At 24.7% G+C, this 19,688-nt stretch overlaps 1 protein-coding gene across 1 annotated transcript in view; it reads left to right on the forward strand.

Moving 5' to 3' along the window:
• The first annotated feature begins 765 nt into the window (after positions 1-765).
• LOC129610347 (triple functional domain protein) overlaps positions 766-19,688 on the forward strand; it is a 133,665-nt gene continuing 114,742 nt past the window's right edge. The window contains exon 1 of the mRNA XM_055522902.1: positions 766-998. Coding sequence (XP_055378877.1) covers positions 826-998 — 173 coding nt within the window. The 5' untranslated portion in view covers positions 766-825. The remainder of the gene's footprint in view (positions 999-19,688) is intronic.

A 19,688-nucleotide genomic window follows, 5' to 3' on the forward strand; every position in this document is an offset into this window, starting at 1 on the left:
GCTTCTCAGAATCTGGCCTTTGATTTCGTACTTAAAATCACCAAAATTAAATTAAATTGAAAAAAAATTTTTGTTGGACAAAAAAAACAATAATTTAAATTTAAATTTAATATTAAATACAATTTTATCACTTCTCTTTGCATTTATTGCATAATTCATAAGGACTTTACGTTTGTTTATGAACTCTTAAAGTTATAAAGTTCTTGAATTGGTGTCAACAATGTCAAAATAATTATTTTAGTGTAATTTTATTAATTCAAAGTTGGATCACTTGTAAACTTCACTAAGTATAAGATTTATGCTAAAATTAAGAATTTAAATTAAATTATAATTGTAATTTATTTATTCATTTTAAAATTAAATTAAGCATTTATTCAATTATTCCGAAATGAAAAATAATTAATTATTTTTGTTTTTTTTTCTTTATAATTTCAGATATAATTACAATAGGATTTTTATTTCCATACATACATATACATATTTATTTTGGAATCTCGGATATTACAAATTAAGAATCTTATAGAAAAACAAATAAAACAAAAAAAAAAAACAGAACTCTAATCAAAAACAAAAAATCTATCATCATTACCCCATCATCATCAACTTAGAAATTTTATTAATCAATCATCACTACTCTTACTTTATTCACTTACACATTGTACTTTTACTTCATTCATATTTGGAATCAGAGGAATTGAATTATTAAGTACGGACAAAAAAAAAAAACAGTAAAGTAGTTAACTTAGAAAAGAAAATAGCATAGCATAAGACAAAAAATAAAAAATTGAAAATCTAAAATACACAAAAAAGAAAAATTCATGCAAAATGGAACGAGCCAGAGATATTTTATCTTTATTACAAGAACGTATCGTTTATTTAAGTGGTGGCCGAGATCGTAGAGGTGGACCGTTATTATTATTTCCGGCAAATCCACGTAGAGAACGTTTAAAACCGGAAGACCTTAGACGTTTACTTAGTTACTTAATTATGATTCCAAGGTAAGTGTTATTTTGAACAAAAAAAAAAAATTATTAAAAAACTATTGTAGAGAAAAGGAGGGAATCAATTTTAATTATTTTTGTTTTTTTTTTTTTCATTTTATTTTCAATTTTCTTAACATTCATAACGCTTCAATTTTTATAACGCTTTGGTGCTTTAGTAAAACAAAGCAAAAGTAAATGAAACAAGAAAAGGTAGAGTTGACTCTTTCAGCTGTGTGATACCAGTGCGAATGAATGATTTTAAGTTCTTTATGTTAATTACCACATTGTGCCACACTGTATGACACATATTCCTATGGTATTTTATATGTGTACTTGTTTTATACGTACTTACCAGGCACTGCTTGCATATACTACATGCACTCACACTGTCGCAAGGAAATTTTATTGAAATAAATGGCCATATTACCATATTCGTTTATGCAAAATTTCAGCGTTGTAATTTCAATAGTTCCCATAATATAGGACCAAATAAGTTTTGAAGTTGTATGGTTGTTATCATAATCGCTCTTGATATCTTTACTGCCTGTACCAAAAATTATGGCCATTTTACCATAAATGTTATTGCAAAATTTTAGTACTGTATAGTTTTAACAATTTCTAAGTTATATGACCAAGTACATTTTAAAGTTGTATGGCAACTATTACAAATATTTAAGAAATTTCAATGATTTTAATCACGCTTAATAGCCCTAAATCGTATATTTTCCATATTATAGCTTCAACAATTTTTTCTTAATTTATATAGGGTTTCGACATTTACTGTTACAAATGTTTTGTGCAAATTTGGTGAGCCTGACTCAATTAGTTTTTGAGTTATCGTTGAGACAGACGGATTTACAAAATTCTTGGTATTACAAACGGAAGACAAATTTATTATACCTTTCGAACATATACGTTCGTACAGGTATAAAAAATAAACAATTTTTATTTAATTATGAGTTTTACGTGATATTTATGTACGTATCTTTTTATTTTTGAAATTATGCTATTTTGTTTAACAGTTTCTGATCGGTTAAATTCACGTTTTCATTTTTCACAGAACACCGACATTATTGTTTATTTGAGTCTTTAATATCGTTTTTCCGTGCTCTGTTGGGCCAGCATCAAACTATTTCATTTCTGACCCACGCTACGTTGATTTAATTTTCAGTAAAGCTACTGGACAAAACAAGAGTTGAAATAGCAATTTAAAAAATTGCCACGTACTCTCGAAAGTAAATTAATATTTGTAAATAAAGTTAAGGAAAAGCAGTTCAGATTATAACAAAGGGTGTAAAAAATTTTTGCTAACCTTTAATTATCATACCTTTCATTGCTGGGGCCTCATTTATGTACTTTATTTCTTCAAGTGTATATATTTAAAATCGACGCTTAGTTTTACTAATTTGCGTAATTTGATTGCAATTGAAATTTGGCTTCTGGAAGACATTTTGTATAATTTTTCGATTTAATCACATCAAAAGGGCGAAGTTTTTTCAGTTTTAGTTATTCATAAATTCCTATGTTTCATATATTTTTGAAGAAACGAAGATCGATTTTGATTTAAGAAATTCGTGATAACTAAAAATTTTGAATTATCAAAGAGCATTTAATAAATTTAACAGGTACTGTACACATTGAAAACTTAATTTTTCAAATCTATCAAATTCTCTAATATTCAATTTTCAATTTTACAAAAATGGTTAATAAATAGTCTGTACAACACTAAAACTTCATTATTCTGTGAATGAATAGAAAGAAGAATTGGGTATAAGAAATGAATTGAAATCATCGATAATATAAATTAAGTGATAATTTATTAGCTATTTTACCATTTTTTTTCTTTACTTTTTTGTTTTTGTAAATTATTTATTTTCTCTCTGCCAATTTTGCATTTTTTGTCGCCATTTTTTCAATACAAATCGTTTCGGAAATCGTCTTTCCAGTGGTAAACAACGTAATAAGAAAGAGTACAGTAAACCAGAGAATTTTGCAGATGTTATTTTTGTAATTTTAATATTAATTTGCTCAGATTTTCAATTCAATATAACGTAAGTAGCATTTTACGAATTAAGTATGCATTCATTTAAGCATTTGACAACCGTCGGCGGCTTCATAATAGAAAAAGATCAATACTAATAGCCGACGAGATATCATAACAGATCACAATCAGCGCTACTAAAAGTGAAAATTTCTCTTCAAAATGAAAGTATTTTGGTTATATTTTTTGCGCGAAACTTCAGAATAAGATTTTTAAAATATTTAAATTTTAATTACAAAAATATCTTCAAAATTAAGATTTTTAATGCTACTGAAATTTTTCAGAATTAGAGTGTTTTCAAAATTTACAAAAAAAAATGATCAAAAAGTCAATTTAATGGATTACGCTTGTTAACTCTACTTCCATGACAAAAAGTTTTTTATATTCTTCGCACTTGATTCTAAATGCGCTTATGACATCCTATGTCATTGGGCATGCCATTAGTTGTTCTTTTTGATCTTTAATTTTAATCTTGGAATTGAAATCGTGACACTTTCGAAATCTTCGAAGTGAAGATTTTATTTAAAATGAAGAGATTAGGGCTAATCTATTTGGCAACACTGTTCACAATAAAAGTACAATTATTTCAAATCCTGTCATTCTAATAATTTAAATCTAATATAATCAACTAATATTTATTTTAATTTGAAACGGTTATTTAACAACATTTGAAATTTGCTTGAGGAAATCCAGATTATCGATATGTCAAATTGAGGTTTTGCAACTAAAAATATTGTACTTTATATGTAAATGGCACTAAAATGCCAAATATCCCTGATTATTTTGTATTCTGTTTAAATATTTAACTGCAGAAAGGGAATTAAAAATTAAAAAAAAAAAAAAGAATTTTTCTTTATATTTGGATTTCTTTTTTACTTAGAAAGTGTGCTGCTCTCTGTCGTTGTCAATGGAGCTTTGAAAAAAATTTTATAGCCTTTTGTTAATTTTTTTTTGTGTTTTTTTATTGTCGTTTTACTTTTCTTTTTTTTTTTTGTTATCAAACTGAATTTATTTAATGCCGATTCTTTTTCTTCTTCATTTTATTTTTTTAATTTGGATTTCAAAGTTTAAATTGTTCTCCTCCTTTTTTCCATTTGTTTATTGTTGTGTTCATGAAATTAAAATGAAAATGGCACACATTAATAGCATCCAACAATTCACTTTTATTTTATTTATTTTAAGTTTTTCTTTTATATTATGATCTTTTATGACTCAGAGTCATTTGCTTTTTTTTTCACTTTTTTAAACGAAATGATTTGATGCAAATTAGTTAAAAAAAATAAATAAAAAACAGAATAGAAAAAAAATCTTTTTGGAATTGTAATTTGTATATATGTATGTAAGTATTGCTTAGTTTTCCATAAATGGATTTAGAATTCATTTGAAATAATAGTAAATTTTCTTATACCTTAGACTTAATTCTGTAATAGTCTTGTTTATATTTCAATTCTGATATAGAATAATTTCATTTTTTATTATTAAAAATTGCAATGCGTACATAAATTAGCGTAATACAAAGTATATAAGTAAGAATAAAAAGAAAAATTTGCATATTTCTTAAAAACGCTTTACGCTTACGCTTTTCTTTAATTGAGGCGTTAAAAATTTTTATTGTACTGGAATTGAACTGTCAAAGTACTTTATTAATATTTTTAATTTTTTACTTTTGCTTTTCAATTGAATAATATACGTTAAGTATAGTTAGTGTTTTTTATTTCTACTCATAAATAATTATAAGTTTAGATATTAAAATAAGTATATACAAAATTTGTAATACTAAAATTGGATTTGTCGTAGCGTTATTATATTGTGAATAAGCGTTTACGTGGAAAAAATATGATTAATATGTCAAAGAGTACAAGTAGTTGCCAATACAATCTCTAATATTAACGAATTCAATATACGAATTTTTTACATATTAAGATGAGAATTTGACATTTTATATACTTATTTCAAAATATGCCGAACATCAAATTTCTTTTTTGAAGTTATCCGCTATTAACGAAATTTTTACGTTACATAGGAAAACTGACCTTTAAGACTCATTAATCCGAATGAAAAATCTACTTTTAATTTTAAAAGACTCAAAATCTTGAAAATTAAATACATATATCGGATGAAAAATTTGAAGTCTACAACAAGTCAATAACTTTTTAAATTATAATCTCGTCTAATATTATTCCGTAAAGTCAACAGTTCATCTGATTTCTAGATGTCTTGAAATTTTTATGTGCATTTTTTTCCGAGTTTTATTGATTCCGATTCCGATAATTGCAAATTTCTAGTTTTTAATTAATCAAATTTTAAATTTATTATTAAAAAAATGAAACGCATTCGCCTTATAAAACTATTGAATAAACTAGTGTTGATTTTAAAATCACAATTGCAATAAAAAGAACGCCGTAACAAAATTAATAAGCACATTTTAATTTTTAATTTTTATTTATGAATTTAATAAAAATTTCAATGATTTTTATTATTATTGCTTACTTATTTTCAGCTTGATGGTATTTTATATAATTAATTAGATAGCTTGATGCCAAAAGCGTGTTTATTAATGTTAACAAATACTTAAGTAATATAAAAAACAGAAAGAAAGAAAAATTTTTTCACCTTACGTTGTGTAACGTTAGAAGAATGCCATTTTTTTTTATTTGGTTTATTTATTGTGTAAATTTTATTTCTCCATTTTCTCGTATTAATTATGTATATGTATATTGAAATTATTTATTTTAACGGACAACTTTGCTACTTAATTATATTAGTCTTATAATTGACTTCCTTAGTCTACAAAGTTAATTTGGTTTCGTTTTTTGCTGATCATTAAAATAATAGAAATAGAAAATTTTTCAATTCTGAGATTATGGGGCCATTTTTTTTTTAATTTAAATTTTGATTAATCTTAGAATTACTTAATATAATGAGAGAAATGAAAACTGGTATACGTCAAGTGTCATATATATTACTTTTGAGTTCATTCCTTGAATACTTTATCAAAAATAAAAGATTTGTAACAGATCCTGATCTATTTTACAAAAAAAACGGTATGAAATATTGAAAAACCTTAAAAATACCCTTTTTAAGGAACGTGCAAAGGTAATATTTGTCATTCCGAATCAGTATGAAGCTCTAAATTAGCGCTCTTTTCCATTTAACTCAATTTTAAATCAAAATTGGGCTATATTGAGCTAGATTCTTGGGAACTTTATCATATTGCTTATTGTATTCAGTTAAAAACACTGTTAACTGAAAACAATAAGAAAATCCAATTTGAATGAGGGTGGTCTTTTATGTTTTATGTCCTACTTTTCTGGGAGGAGCATAGGACTGATACATGATATCGTAAATGACCATGAATCAATTTCTTGCAATGTTGGGTTTATTAGGTGACGAGCCTAGTAGGGGTGATATTCCATGAAATGTGAAGTTTTCTTAAAAATCAAGAATTTAGTTTATGTCATAATAAATAATCTGTCCATAATTGAGATTTTGCTTTTCTAATTATTTTATAGTCTTTCAAGGATACTTATTTCTTTTAAATTTTTGGCATTAAGCACCTCACATTGAAAAGATCCAATAAAAAAATTTGTTTAAAGTCGTTTAGAAATTGTATGTAACGGAGAGTGCGGTTATACTATACTTATTGTAGGGGCCCTACTGCATTAATCACGTTTCACAATTTTCCAATGAGCTTATTAATATTCTTCAACTCTTGTTGCAACAGAGATTATGAAAATTTTTTTGACAAATCGATTAAAATCGAGTGTCTGGTTGCAAAACCTGCATCATTAAATGCATTGTAATTTTTTATAAGTTCTTTCCTTCTAATATATTAATAGAAATATATTGGATTCAAAAAATTTAGGAACAGCAAATTAATAATTTACTTGAATTACATAAAACATAATACTTTAATGGACTATATTCATCCATATAAGGTATTAAGTGAGGGTTTTGTATAGAGATTATTATTCTAAATAGTTTATTAAAAACATTATTAAATTTTATGAGTTGTTGATGAAAGTATAATGTAATAAGTACGTAAATTCGTTGAAGTATTAATCTACAATAAATGAAAATTGTAAACCTTCCTCAATTTCAGACATGCTGCATATAATAAAATAGAATAAAGATCCAGAACACAATTTGTACTTATTTTATATTTTCAATGTGATTAAATTATCCTTTAATGCTTGTATGTCATACTATAAAAGTTTATGTATAGCTATTAATATTTTATATGGACATGTAATTCCCAAAATATTAGGATGAAAAATAAATGTGTTAAGGAACTCTGCATTTTTTTTTTGTAATATTTTGTATGGAAAATAATTATAAAAGCAACAATATAGGTCAGAAATGCTATTAAATTTTGAAATCATTATTCTTTTATATTCATAAATCTATATAAAACTACACTTACATAGAGTAAGATTGTACCTTTTTGATGCAAATCGATTATATCACATCACAATCTTTACCACATTTACATAAAATTCCTGTTTCCAACACAAGTAACATAGCATACTTATATACATACATACATAAATATATATACATATATACATACACATAGTATGTGTTCATGTTCACATGTTGGAGTATTTTTAATCCTTTTGGATATCATGTTTTTTTGGAAAATTTAGGTAATTTTTTATGGTTAAAGTAATAATACTGAAGTCATTGATCTAAATAAAGTGTACTTTATTAAAAGACATTGTCGAAAAAATGCAAGAAAATTTATCAAAAAAAAAAATTTTTTTTCTTCAATTTCTAATATGGTAACCTTATTCTGTACAATAAAATTAGGAACATACTTACATATGCTTATATATAATAAAAAATTAACTAACTTAAAAAAATTAATGGCTATTTGAATTATTGATGATATTCCATCGAAAATATAAAAATAGCTGCAGGCTTATAAAAAAAAACTATTCCATTGTATGCACATTTATGGAATCAACAAACGAAAAAAAGAATCGTTATGAAAAATAAAAATATTATACTTAAACATATATTTAACCCTCTAATGCACGGTACTGAACCGTAATGATTTATGTTTTGAGCGTCTAATAGGCTCCACATAATTTAAATTTATTAAACTGTAACTGCATTTTGACGCTAAGCATACAAATCAATATCTACGTAAAATCTTAATAACGGAAAAAATTAAGAAACTTGAACTATAGTATTTGACCTTTTGATTGCACACTTATTTTTAGGGACGTTGAGTGCACACATATAAAAAATTTTGTTTCTTGTCCTTAAATTCGCCAAAAAGCTTAAATTTTTTATTTTTTAATATCCCTGTGTAATAAAAACACTTATAGTTTCTTATATGCTCAAATGTTTTGCATTGGCTCTTGAGAATTTAAAGAAAACTAATTAAATAATTTACAACCGACATCATTTTAAAAATATTGCTGGACAAAAGTGAAACATATGTGCACTCAAAAGGTTAAACTCAATTGAAATCAGAGTCTCTTCACTTCTTTCAGAATAGAACCATTTTTATCTTAATTTTAGTAACTGTATAGTAAAATTTTAATATATTGTCGTACCCATATAGCTTTTATGTCTAAAATATAGTACTTAAACCTACGGATGTACACCTTCGATACCAACAAATGCAGTAATCAAGAAAGCAGCAATGTGTGTCGTAAAAGTTTTAAAGTTAAAAACATGGTAAGCAGCATTCTCTTTTTTTGTGAAGCTTATAAAACAGCTAGTTTTTGTGAAATAATATCAAACGTCAAATTTTAGCAATACATGCATTAACACAGGTGACAATATTTTAACTTATTAGTTGTATTAACAAAAGAAACAAATTAAAAAACGAATCAGATAATCAAATGGCATATTTGTTGAGTCGCTTACGTGACAATGATTTAGAAACCTGGCACTATAGGGTTAATAAACAACACAGGTATATTGAACTGATTGCAAATGATTTTGTACAACAACTTTATTTAATTCCAATTTATATTTTGTTTTAGTTTCAATTGTAATGTTGTTATTTAAAAATTTTGTTTTTAACAATAAGCACATTTTATATTTAAAAATATAAGAATTGTAAATATTTGAAAACTTCAAATCATTTGTTAAAAAAAAATGAAAAAACTACAAATCAGTTGACAGTTCTGAACAACTTTTTCCAATGAGTATTTGCAAAACTTTTGAATTTTTTTTGAAATAGAAGAGTTTTTTATTTTTTCAAAATATTTAAATTGTTCAACTTTTTGCGGATTCGATATAAAAATAAACAAAACAAGAGAAACAAATATTTTACTTCAGGTGAAACATTTATTCCCATTTGAGTATATTTGAATTTTTTGTTTTTGGAAATAAGTTTCCATTTTTTAAAGTTAGGGAGTTATGTTGAAATCTAGTAGATTCTGCAAACATAAACTATAAACTGCTGCATTATATGGATTGAAAATTATTTTTGTTTTCCTTCGAAAATATTCCAATAATCTTAAAATGTTGATGATATTTATTTTTGGTTTTTTGGTTGTTTACTGGCTCGGGTTTTTGTTAAAACTTGAAATATGTTAGCAATCTACATATTTGTTACCGTTTTTTGTTTACGGTTCTAAATTTGTAGTTTAGTTGGTTTTAAATCTTTAAGTAAATATTTTAGTTTTTCTAAAAATTTTGATCGAATATGTTTTAATTATTTTGAACAAGCTATGTCCCTTTTGGTTATTTTATAATATGAACGAATTTTTCTGGCTTTGTTCTCTTTAAAGATTGAATGCATATTGGAGTTATTAAAAGATCTTGTTAAATTGTTTTGAAGCGTGATACAAACACTTATAACGAAATTTACGATTTCGTTCTCAATTTACTTACTTTTCATAGCCCCTTACCCGAAATACATCAAAACCGGGTTAATAATAATTAAACATGCGAGTCTCACGTTATTATCTCACGTTACAATTGTTTTTAATAATCCACTTTTAAGTATACTTACTTGCTAAAGGTTTTATTTTTATCTCACTTTTCTATTCACTTAATGAGAAGTTAGTAAGGCAATAGCACTATCATAGTACATTCATATAATGCAAGTTACAAAAGAGAAATTTTTTTCATGTGTTAGAGCCTATAGGTATCAAGATTTTCTAAATAATAAAATAACATGAAAATTCAGTAGCTATTCAGTCACTTTTGTAAAGTGACAAGTCTAGTCGATTGTTCAAAATTTGTAAACAACTTAATTAAATGTATCCAAATAAATAATCCATTGTCAGATATACAATTACGAAAGGAGTATAGGTTTATATACGAGTATCTGACTTAAATTAATGAAAACTCGGAGTGAACGAAATGTGAACTATATAGAATTACGTTATTACTAAATAATACAAAATGTGCTTTTACGTATAACTTATTTAAAATATTTATTTGATTTCATATTTTACAGTAATCTAATCGATTTGACATAAAAATATCGAAAATACACACTATTGAATTCACTTATGGAATATGTGTATCAAATGACTGCTTATGTAGAAGCATTCGATTTTTTTTTCTTAATAGTAAGATCATTGCACATAATTTTATTCGAAGCTCTTAAGTCGACTATATATAACTACAATAAATAATTACATAAAAAAAAGAAAATGAGAGAATAACAAATTAATTATTATAAAATTTTTAATAAATATTTTAATAATAAAACTATAGGAGGAGGTTATAAAATGTCTATACGTCTATGTAAAACATAATTACGTCTACTGTTATTAGTGAGTGTACCGTCTTACTATTTATATATCTACAATAATATATTAACTGTATTTATAATGGCATATGAAATATTTTAATTGTATTTTTAGTGCTGCGCTTCATGAAATTTTGTGTGCTCTACTCATTCATATTCATTCATATTTTGCTGTTATAACACTAAAATTAGTCATTCCTTTCTTTTATTATACTCGTATATATATATTTAATACTAGTTACTCATGGGTAATAATTTAAACTAAAAAAAAAAAGAATATTGAAAAATCAATGATGCGTACAAAATCAGTTTATAACAGTCTGTTTTATATTTTATAACTATGTAAGTAAGCATGGAATAACGAGCAAACAAAAAAACAATTTTTTTTTTTGGGGTTATGGATCTCAAATAGTTATGGTACTTTTTTAATAGTTTAATAATAAATATTAACTAAGTATATGAAAGTACAAATGTATGTGTTTTAGAAAATTTTTTTTACCTTTAAATAAAATTGAAATTTTTTTAGTCTTCTTGAAAATGATGTTTTCGGTTGACGATTTTCAAATAATAAGTAATCAATCTTCGGGTAAAAATAACAAATTATGTGGTCAAAGATTGTTATATGTTTGCAATGTAGATTTCTAAATATAAAAATGTACATAAGTATGAATAACAGATTCTTTTATTCGAAATAATTATTAACCTTATCTTCTTTCATTAACGTATTTAACGAAAGTAAGTACTTACTTAACTTAGAAGGCAATTTAACTGAAATATTTTCATTAGGTAAGTGTACCATAAAATTGATAATTTAAGATAAGGGTTAATTCGATATTGTAGATTTTTAATTTTAGCACGTTCAAAAATGCAAAATTGACCTACAAGTCGAACAGGGTTTTTTGAATAATTTGTTTTTTTTGTAGTCATAGGATTGCACGTCCAGTGCAGAAATTGTACAGTTCCGTTACGCCCAGTCGAATAATTTGCTTTAGAAGTTTCATATACCCCCTGACACACATATGGCTCAGTATCAATGCTTATCAAGCGCACGTTTCGTGAACCATATGTGGCTCAGCGGATAGAGAACGTGTTAATTATAATTTTAAACACAAGTTAAGAAAAATTTTTTTGCAAAAAATGAAGGGTCCGAATTCTGCTTTATCTGTGCCCGTTTTGATATTATAATAGTTTGTATAATAGCGCTAATACTCTCATACAGCCATCATTTTTTACCATTAATTAGAATAGTTGAGAGGTCTACGTGTATATACGTATAATAAAAACTTAATTCAAATTATTCTGATAGTAATTTGAGCGAAAAAAAATCAAAAATTTTACAATTTAAGAAAGTTAATCAAAACCAAATAGAGTAATTATTAAAAAGTCATACAAGCTTCCCATTTAAATTTGAACAAAGTGTTTTCCATCATTCAAAGATGATTCAAAGTTGGGCCATAATTAAACCAAAGAGTTTTAGCATCTTATAATTCATGTATTGTATTTTGAATATAATTTAGATTTCTAGCACCCGGTAACGGCTTACATAATTTTAGTTCATTACTATGTATTTTAGCTGAAAATTAGAATAATTTGATGGCTTCCAGCAAAATATTTTGGAAATACTCTTACTATAACAATTCTTTTAAATGGATCATACTTTTAGTTACTGTCTTTAATTAGCTTCAAACTACACCCTGCTTTTGATAATTTCTTTATAATTGTATATAATCTATGTATATTAATTTTAATCTGACAACCATTGGATGTTAGTACATATATACATGTACGTATATTACAAAGTATGACGTAATGCAATATAAAAACTGTCACAACACATCAGTTAAATAAAAATTCCTTAAGGTACGCTTGCATACATAGTATTTGTTTGTACGAGTACATATACGAGTATATGTATATATACATAATACTTTTGAATTATATTTAAGCTAATAAATGAAATGAAAAAAATTTATTTCTCTTTTCTTATTAATTCTATAAAAAAAAAGTAAATTTCGTCTTGGAAAGTGAAAAGATGGTCAACATTTTTAATAAGATATTCATTCGTTGATTCGTCAATTTGGTGTACAGCACAAAATTATTTAATATGAATAAAAAATTAAAGATTTTCCCTTTATTGGCTATTTAAAAAAAAAAAAGAAAACAACAACAAGACTGTTAAAAATGCCAGTAAATCCGACGAGAAAATCGGCGGCATACTCGAGTATGAAAATAAAAGCAAATTTAATAACAAATAGGTAAAATCACTTTTACCATTTTATTAATTCATAAAACGAATTTTCGAATAATACGCGTTCTGGTACCGTAATTACTCAATTTAACCATTGTAATTGTTTGAGCATATTTATTAAACCGCTGTCGTTTTTACAATGAAAATACGTATGTAAAAATGTTTGAATGTATAAACAAAGTTATTTGATTTAAATGCATTGTATTTTACGTCAATAAATTAAATGCTATAAATTTTCTATTATTTTTGGTGTATTTTGATGTCCCATTTTCCTATATGACCTTAAATGAATATTTTTGTATTTACAATGTGCTTTTTGTTTATATACAAATTCATATATGTATAAATGCATGCTTATTATCGCACCCGTAAAAGTATGACAATTTTAATTATCTTCGAATTTTATATTGGTGGTAACCAGGTAAATTTTATAGCCATAACGAATTTTCATTGTAGTTATATTTGAGTTTAATTGATTTAACTTAAAAATTCCGGTTATTTCTGTTTCCTTCAAAGTCCGAATTTGGAAATTCAAAATTCGAAATTTCAAAAATTTTGTAATTTAAACGTTATCTTCTCAAATTCGACAAATTTGTAAAAATTTCTTAAAAATATCCAATTTCAGAATTAGATTGAAAAAAATAGTTAATTGGTTTATTTTATACAAATAAGCAGTGTTCCCACTCGGTCAAAACAAAATGTATCCAATTTCGAGAAAAAAGTGTATCCAAAATGTATCCAACCTCTTAAAATAGCATTATTATAATAAGTCGTCGTATTTTGTACAAATTAACCCATAATTAATAATTTGCTTTATTCCACAATATGAGTTTTGTTACTTATAGTAAATTCTTTAAGAAATCACATGCAAGTTCCATTACATTTTAAATAAAGTCAGAAAATACATATGTATAAGTTCTGCAGTTGTTAAACTATGCGGTAAAGATGATTCACCATGAAAACGGACAAATTTTAAAAAACATGTACATCCAATGCATTTTCTATTACACCTAGCTTACACTAAAATATTTCTTGTACGTTCTGGAAAAGCCAGCAAATAACATTTATGGAAGATAAAGCAACTTCGCGATTTAATATTAGCAGCATTTTAACTGTTTTGTAATATTTATTTAGTGGTTGAAAAAAAATGTATCCATATTTCAGCAAAATTTTAAAATGTAGCCAATTTCGGCATTTTAGCAGATTTGAGTATCTTTGTATCCAAGCTCAAATTTAAAGCAAAAATGTATCCAAATGGATACAATTGTATCCATGTGGGAACGCTGCAAATAAGTAAATTTCCCGTTATGATTTATTTCGTAAAATCGATGCTATTCCGATCATATTCGGATAATAAGCGTCTCACAAATTTCTAGTATTTTATCAAAATTAATTTGTAACGAACAGCGTAGCAAAATTTTGCGAAAATAACTATAGCTAATTCATTTTACATTTAGCCTTCCTATTTACAGTACAACTAATATTTCCTTAACTACCTCGTTTACATACAATGAGTTATTTGTAGGTAGTGTTCTATTATGGTTGCAATATATTTGATTACATGAAAATAATGAAAAGTGTATGTAAGTAAATACATACTTCCATATATATAACCTTTGTACATACCGTAGTTTAATGTAAATTATGTTAGTTTTTAAAAACCTTGGCATTCAAAAACAAATAAAATACAAGAAAATACAAGAACTTTGAAACTTTTGTATTGTTCCCCTTTACTATTCATTTTAGTTCTTTTGATTTGATTTAAATTAAACAACAAAAACTGGCTACTATTTTGCCTAATAAAAATTATATCGATTAACTCTTTCTATTTCTTTTTCACCCCTTGAAATACTGGATGGAATATGGAAATCGGAAATGGCAAATAAAAGAAAAAAATTTAGTGAATTATAAAAAGTAGCAGTACATACCATACCTACTAAATACGTGTATGTACTCTGGTATTCGATATTTGGAATGAAATGATAAATAAGAGAAAAAAAGAGAAAGAAAAAAATTATAAAATATTCTTCTTTTTCATTCTATTATTTTCAAAGGAAAAACTACCAGAAATACCAATGGGAGAGGAAAAGAAGGGGAAAAGGGATTTGAACAATCCGAAAATTCACATTAATTTTTTTGTTTTTTGATAAAATGACCCGCAGAGAGAAAATTTTAGTACAATTTTTTTTGTTATTTTTTTTACATAAGTAAAACTTTTTTAAAAGTTTTAAAAATTTTTTTATTTATAAATTTAATTTTTCTTTTAAAATTTATTTTTTTGTTTTTTCATCGAAAGTTTTCATAATAAAAGCAATAAATTTTGTAATTTTCTTGAATATTATGTTCGTCCTTCGATATTCGATTTATCAACGAATTCAATGATTTTTGGGAAATTTCAATTTATTTCGTTTCTTCTTAAAATTCTCAATTTTATAATTTTTTCTGAATAAATATTACGTTTTGTTTATCGATTTACCGAAAAATATTTGATTATTTTCGAAATAATATTTTACTTAAATTTTAAATAAAATAAAAATCAAAGTTTTCTTTTTTTCTTATGTTTGTTTTTTTGATTTCAATTTTGACAAATTGTAATTTATGAAATTAAATAATTTTTTATTAAAATACTATTTTTTCTTCGAAGTACCTAATTATTAATTCGAATTAGTTTATTAACAATTAAGAAGTGATTACGTTTGATTTTTTTCATAAGCATTACATAAATGAGTTTACAATAGTATCGCAAGAGAATTAAAGAAATTATTGTCACACATACATACATGTGTAAATTAAGGTCCCAATGTACGGTTCAACGCGATTGTACTCAGAAATCAATCCTACTCTTAAAAGATGTTAAGAAACAATTCAATTTTAATTTTGTGCAGATCCATATGATTGTCGAATCCGAACTTGAATTTGAATAATTGGTCTTTAGGTAAGCTATTATATTCTTTTATTATATAATTTTTATATTTTATAATTTATTTCTTAAAATTTTCGAAAAAGCTGTTAGAGTATTGGAGTTCATATGTGTTCCTTTATATTATCTTTGCTAATTAAAAATATTTGGATGATTTTAAAAATAATTGCAATACTTGCCGTGAGCTGAAATTTCGAGATTCATAGTCGAAAATAGAGTTCTCGAACGGATTTTCGTATTAAGTATAATTTTAAAAATTTTACTCGTATTGGAAATTACTATTAAAAAGCAGCAAAATATGTGTGTAAGGGATTTTAACGTATATTGCAAGGTATAGCAATTGTTTTGAAGAAGGCAATTCGTCGCTCAAATCGTTATTGTAGAAAAGCATTTATGAGTAAAGTTTCGTAATTGTCAAAACAAATAACATACACCACTGTGATTCATTACTGATTTAATAAATCTTGTGAATAATTCACTAAAGCATGAATTCCAATCAAATTTCTGAAATATAAACTCTCATATTTCAGAGTATAAGGAACAAATTCGTACTTTATAAAGCTCACGAATTGTGTAAGAAATAAGAAAGTATAGAAATGTCCACAGTACTTATACTAATATTTCATAATCTAATACATTAAATAGTTGAAGTGTTAAAGAATCAATATACTTGGCGGCTCTACTCTTAGAACTTCCATATTGTATTGTATTTTTCTTGAAAAAATTATTTAACATAAAAAGTAGAAAAAAAAGGTCATTATGTTTTGCCAAAAAAAAAACATCATTTTGGGTAATTTATTTTACGGGTTTTAAAATTTTTCGTTACAAATTATATTTGATATTTGCTTTTTATTTGTGTTTAGGTAAGAAGTGATTATTGATTAGTTAGTGTTGATGATTTGGGAACGTATGATTTTAAATATTTGAGTTTTTATATAAAGATACATATAAAAGAAGAGATTTGGATAAATTGAAAATTTAAAATTCTATATAAAATTTGCATATTTTACAGTAAAACTTTTTCAAATGTGATAAAGTAAAAATTAATACTATAGATTTTCAGAACAATTTTTTATAACAGACGTAATTGAATTCATTATTAAAATTTACTACATTTATTAATTTAGTCTAAATTAAAATTATAGATTATGCAAAATTATAGGTCCCGATTTCATCACGAAGTATGAACATTAGAATTTAGTTATATTATGAAATAAATTTAATAATTAAGTAAGTGATTACTCCAATTAGGGAATGGGTGAAAATTTAAAAGTTAGCACATTTGCGTCACAAAAAAGTAAGCTTAAATAAATACTTTTTTAGAAAATAAATCAAATTTTAATTAATAAAATAAAAATTATAAAATCTTTAATTTTAAATAAAAAAAATTTTTAGATTGCAAAAGTAAGTATTTTTGGAAAATTTTGGAAAATTGTCGGAGCGCGTTTTCTGTTTTCATATAAATGAAACTTGTCACAGACCACATTTTTAATTTTCAATTTAAATTTTCATGAACTTCCCCCACAGAAGGATATATTTTAAATTACATTGCAAAATTATTTCATTATTTTTAAATAAAAATCAAAAATTAGTTTTTAAGTTTTAATTTATTTTAATGTAATTTTAACAGAAAAAAAGTGTGTCACTAGAATTGTTCAACTGCGTTACTTCAACTATGTTACATCATAAAATTTTTTAAAATTAATCATTTTTTTAAATATTTTGGCATCATTATTTGTTTTAAAGAATACGCAATAAGTCTGTTCGGGCTAGTGGTGAATGTTGTTCCAAACACATCGCTGGAGATAGTTTGAATTTTTTTTGCCGTGAATGTAAAACGCTTTTTTCAACTGTGTTACGTGGTTTTTGTTTAAATATTTTTTTTGAAAATTCAAAAAAGTGGCATATTATTAAGCAAACCAAGTAAACTAACCAACTGTATACTTTAAAATGCAAAAATATGTTGTAGTTTTATGTTAATATACTTTTTATTTTAAAATATTCTACTGCGTTACTGTTCAACTGTGTTACTAAATTTAAGTAACACTACTGAAGACATGGTAAGAAAGTTGATTGTTAAGGCAGTTGGTGAATAAATTCTTAATAATTTTACATACAAATAGGCGATAACATATTTTATTGATTATTATACAAAATGCCACTATCTATTTATATTTTAAATATGTATATTGTTAAAAATGCAAATGAAAAACTTAACCGAATATATACAACTTCATCGAGAGGAAAAAAGTTAATATCTTAGCATATTAAACAACAGCATGAAATTTACTGTTTTTGTTTTAATTTTTTTTGTTAATATACTGAAGACTGAATCAAATTTTTCAACAGTGTTACTATATTTTCCACTGCGTTACTGTTTTGTCACAAAAAAAATCAAAAAAAAATATTGTTTTAAACTTTTTTCTTCAAATTTAAGCTCTTAATTTTTTTGTTATGGACATTTTTAGAATAAAAAATTAATTTCTAAAGCAGTTATGTAAAAATTCCTGCAAGAAAAAAACTATTAAATAGTTTTATTTTAAAAATAAAAACTTTAAATTTAAAATTAGTAACACAGTTGAAATAACTTATAATTTATTTTTTTATAAAAATGATTTTTCAATATTACAGAATAAATTTATTTATAACTTTAATTACAAATGAGAGTAAAATATGAAAATAATAATTTCCATTGAAGAGATCGAAAAATTTAAGATATTTTTATCGGTAACGTAGTTGAACTAAATTCAAACCTGAGCTTACTTTTTTGGTTATAATTTCTAAAATATTTACAAAACCTCCGGACCACTTGAGGAGATTGTACATTATATATTAGGCAACTATAAAAAAATTATTTTAATAAAAAATTCTAAAAAAATAATTTGGAAAAAAAAAAATTCATTTGTGCAAACTTTTAAATTTTGACCCGAATACAAGAGTTGTACAGAAAGAAAATTTAATAAACTATTGAGCATTTCAAGTGCAATGTAATAGAAAGAAAATTATGATTTTTTTGCTTATTTAATTTTGTAACAAAGTTTTTAAAAAATATGCTGCATGTCATTATCAGTGTTTGTTTCAAATAGTGATTACACATTAATGTGAAGTGTTATAAATTTTATCATGTTTGCGCTATAGGAAAATTATGCTGCATATTTTCAATCATTCAACACAATTTTCAACACTTGTTTCAGTTTAAGCCAGTTGATTCGATTCATTCGGATAAGAATTTGTGAATTTAATCCAAAATATCTTAGTCACTCCATTTCAAATTCAAGAATAAAAATTTTGATTAAGTATTTTGTATATGACCCACTTTTGTAGAGTTCGAATAATAAAAATTCTACTGTACACAAGTTGTTTTTACAAAAATTCCCTTTTAAAGAAATCAATGGCTCGTTTTTTTTTCCTTTTATTTTAAATTGTACAATATTTGTTGTTTGTTAAAGATAAAAATATTCTGAATATTTTAATTTGGTTTTTTGTCGCATTTTTATAACAATAACTATAGACGGGAATGATGATAGAAGATAAATTTTTTTTTTTTTTTGAATTTATATAGAACAACCAAAACACAAATAAAAATGGTTAGAAATGAAAATATTTCAAAAATTTATTGAGTTATTTTTTGTAAATAAAATGTAAAAAAAAAGTTTTTATAAGAAGATTTTGATTATAGTATGTATGTATGTATGTATATATATACTTACAAATATACATAAAGACAATTTCATATAAGGCACACATAGTTATGTATTTATGGTAGTGATTAT

The sequence above is a fragment of the Condylostylus longicornis genome, unplaced genomic scaffold (assembly GCF_029603195.1).
Source record: "Condylostylus longicornis isolate FDR11 unplaced genomic scaffold, ASM2960319v2 ptg000044l, whole genome shotgun sequence".
NCBI lineage: Eukaryota > Metazoa > Arthropoda > Insecta > Diptera > Dolichopodidae > Condylostylus > Condylostylus longicornis.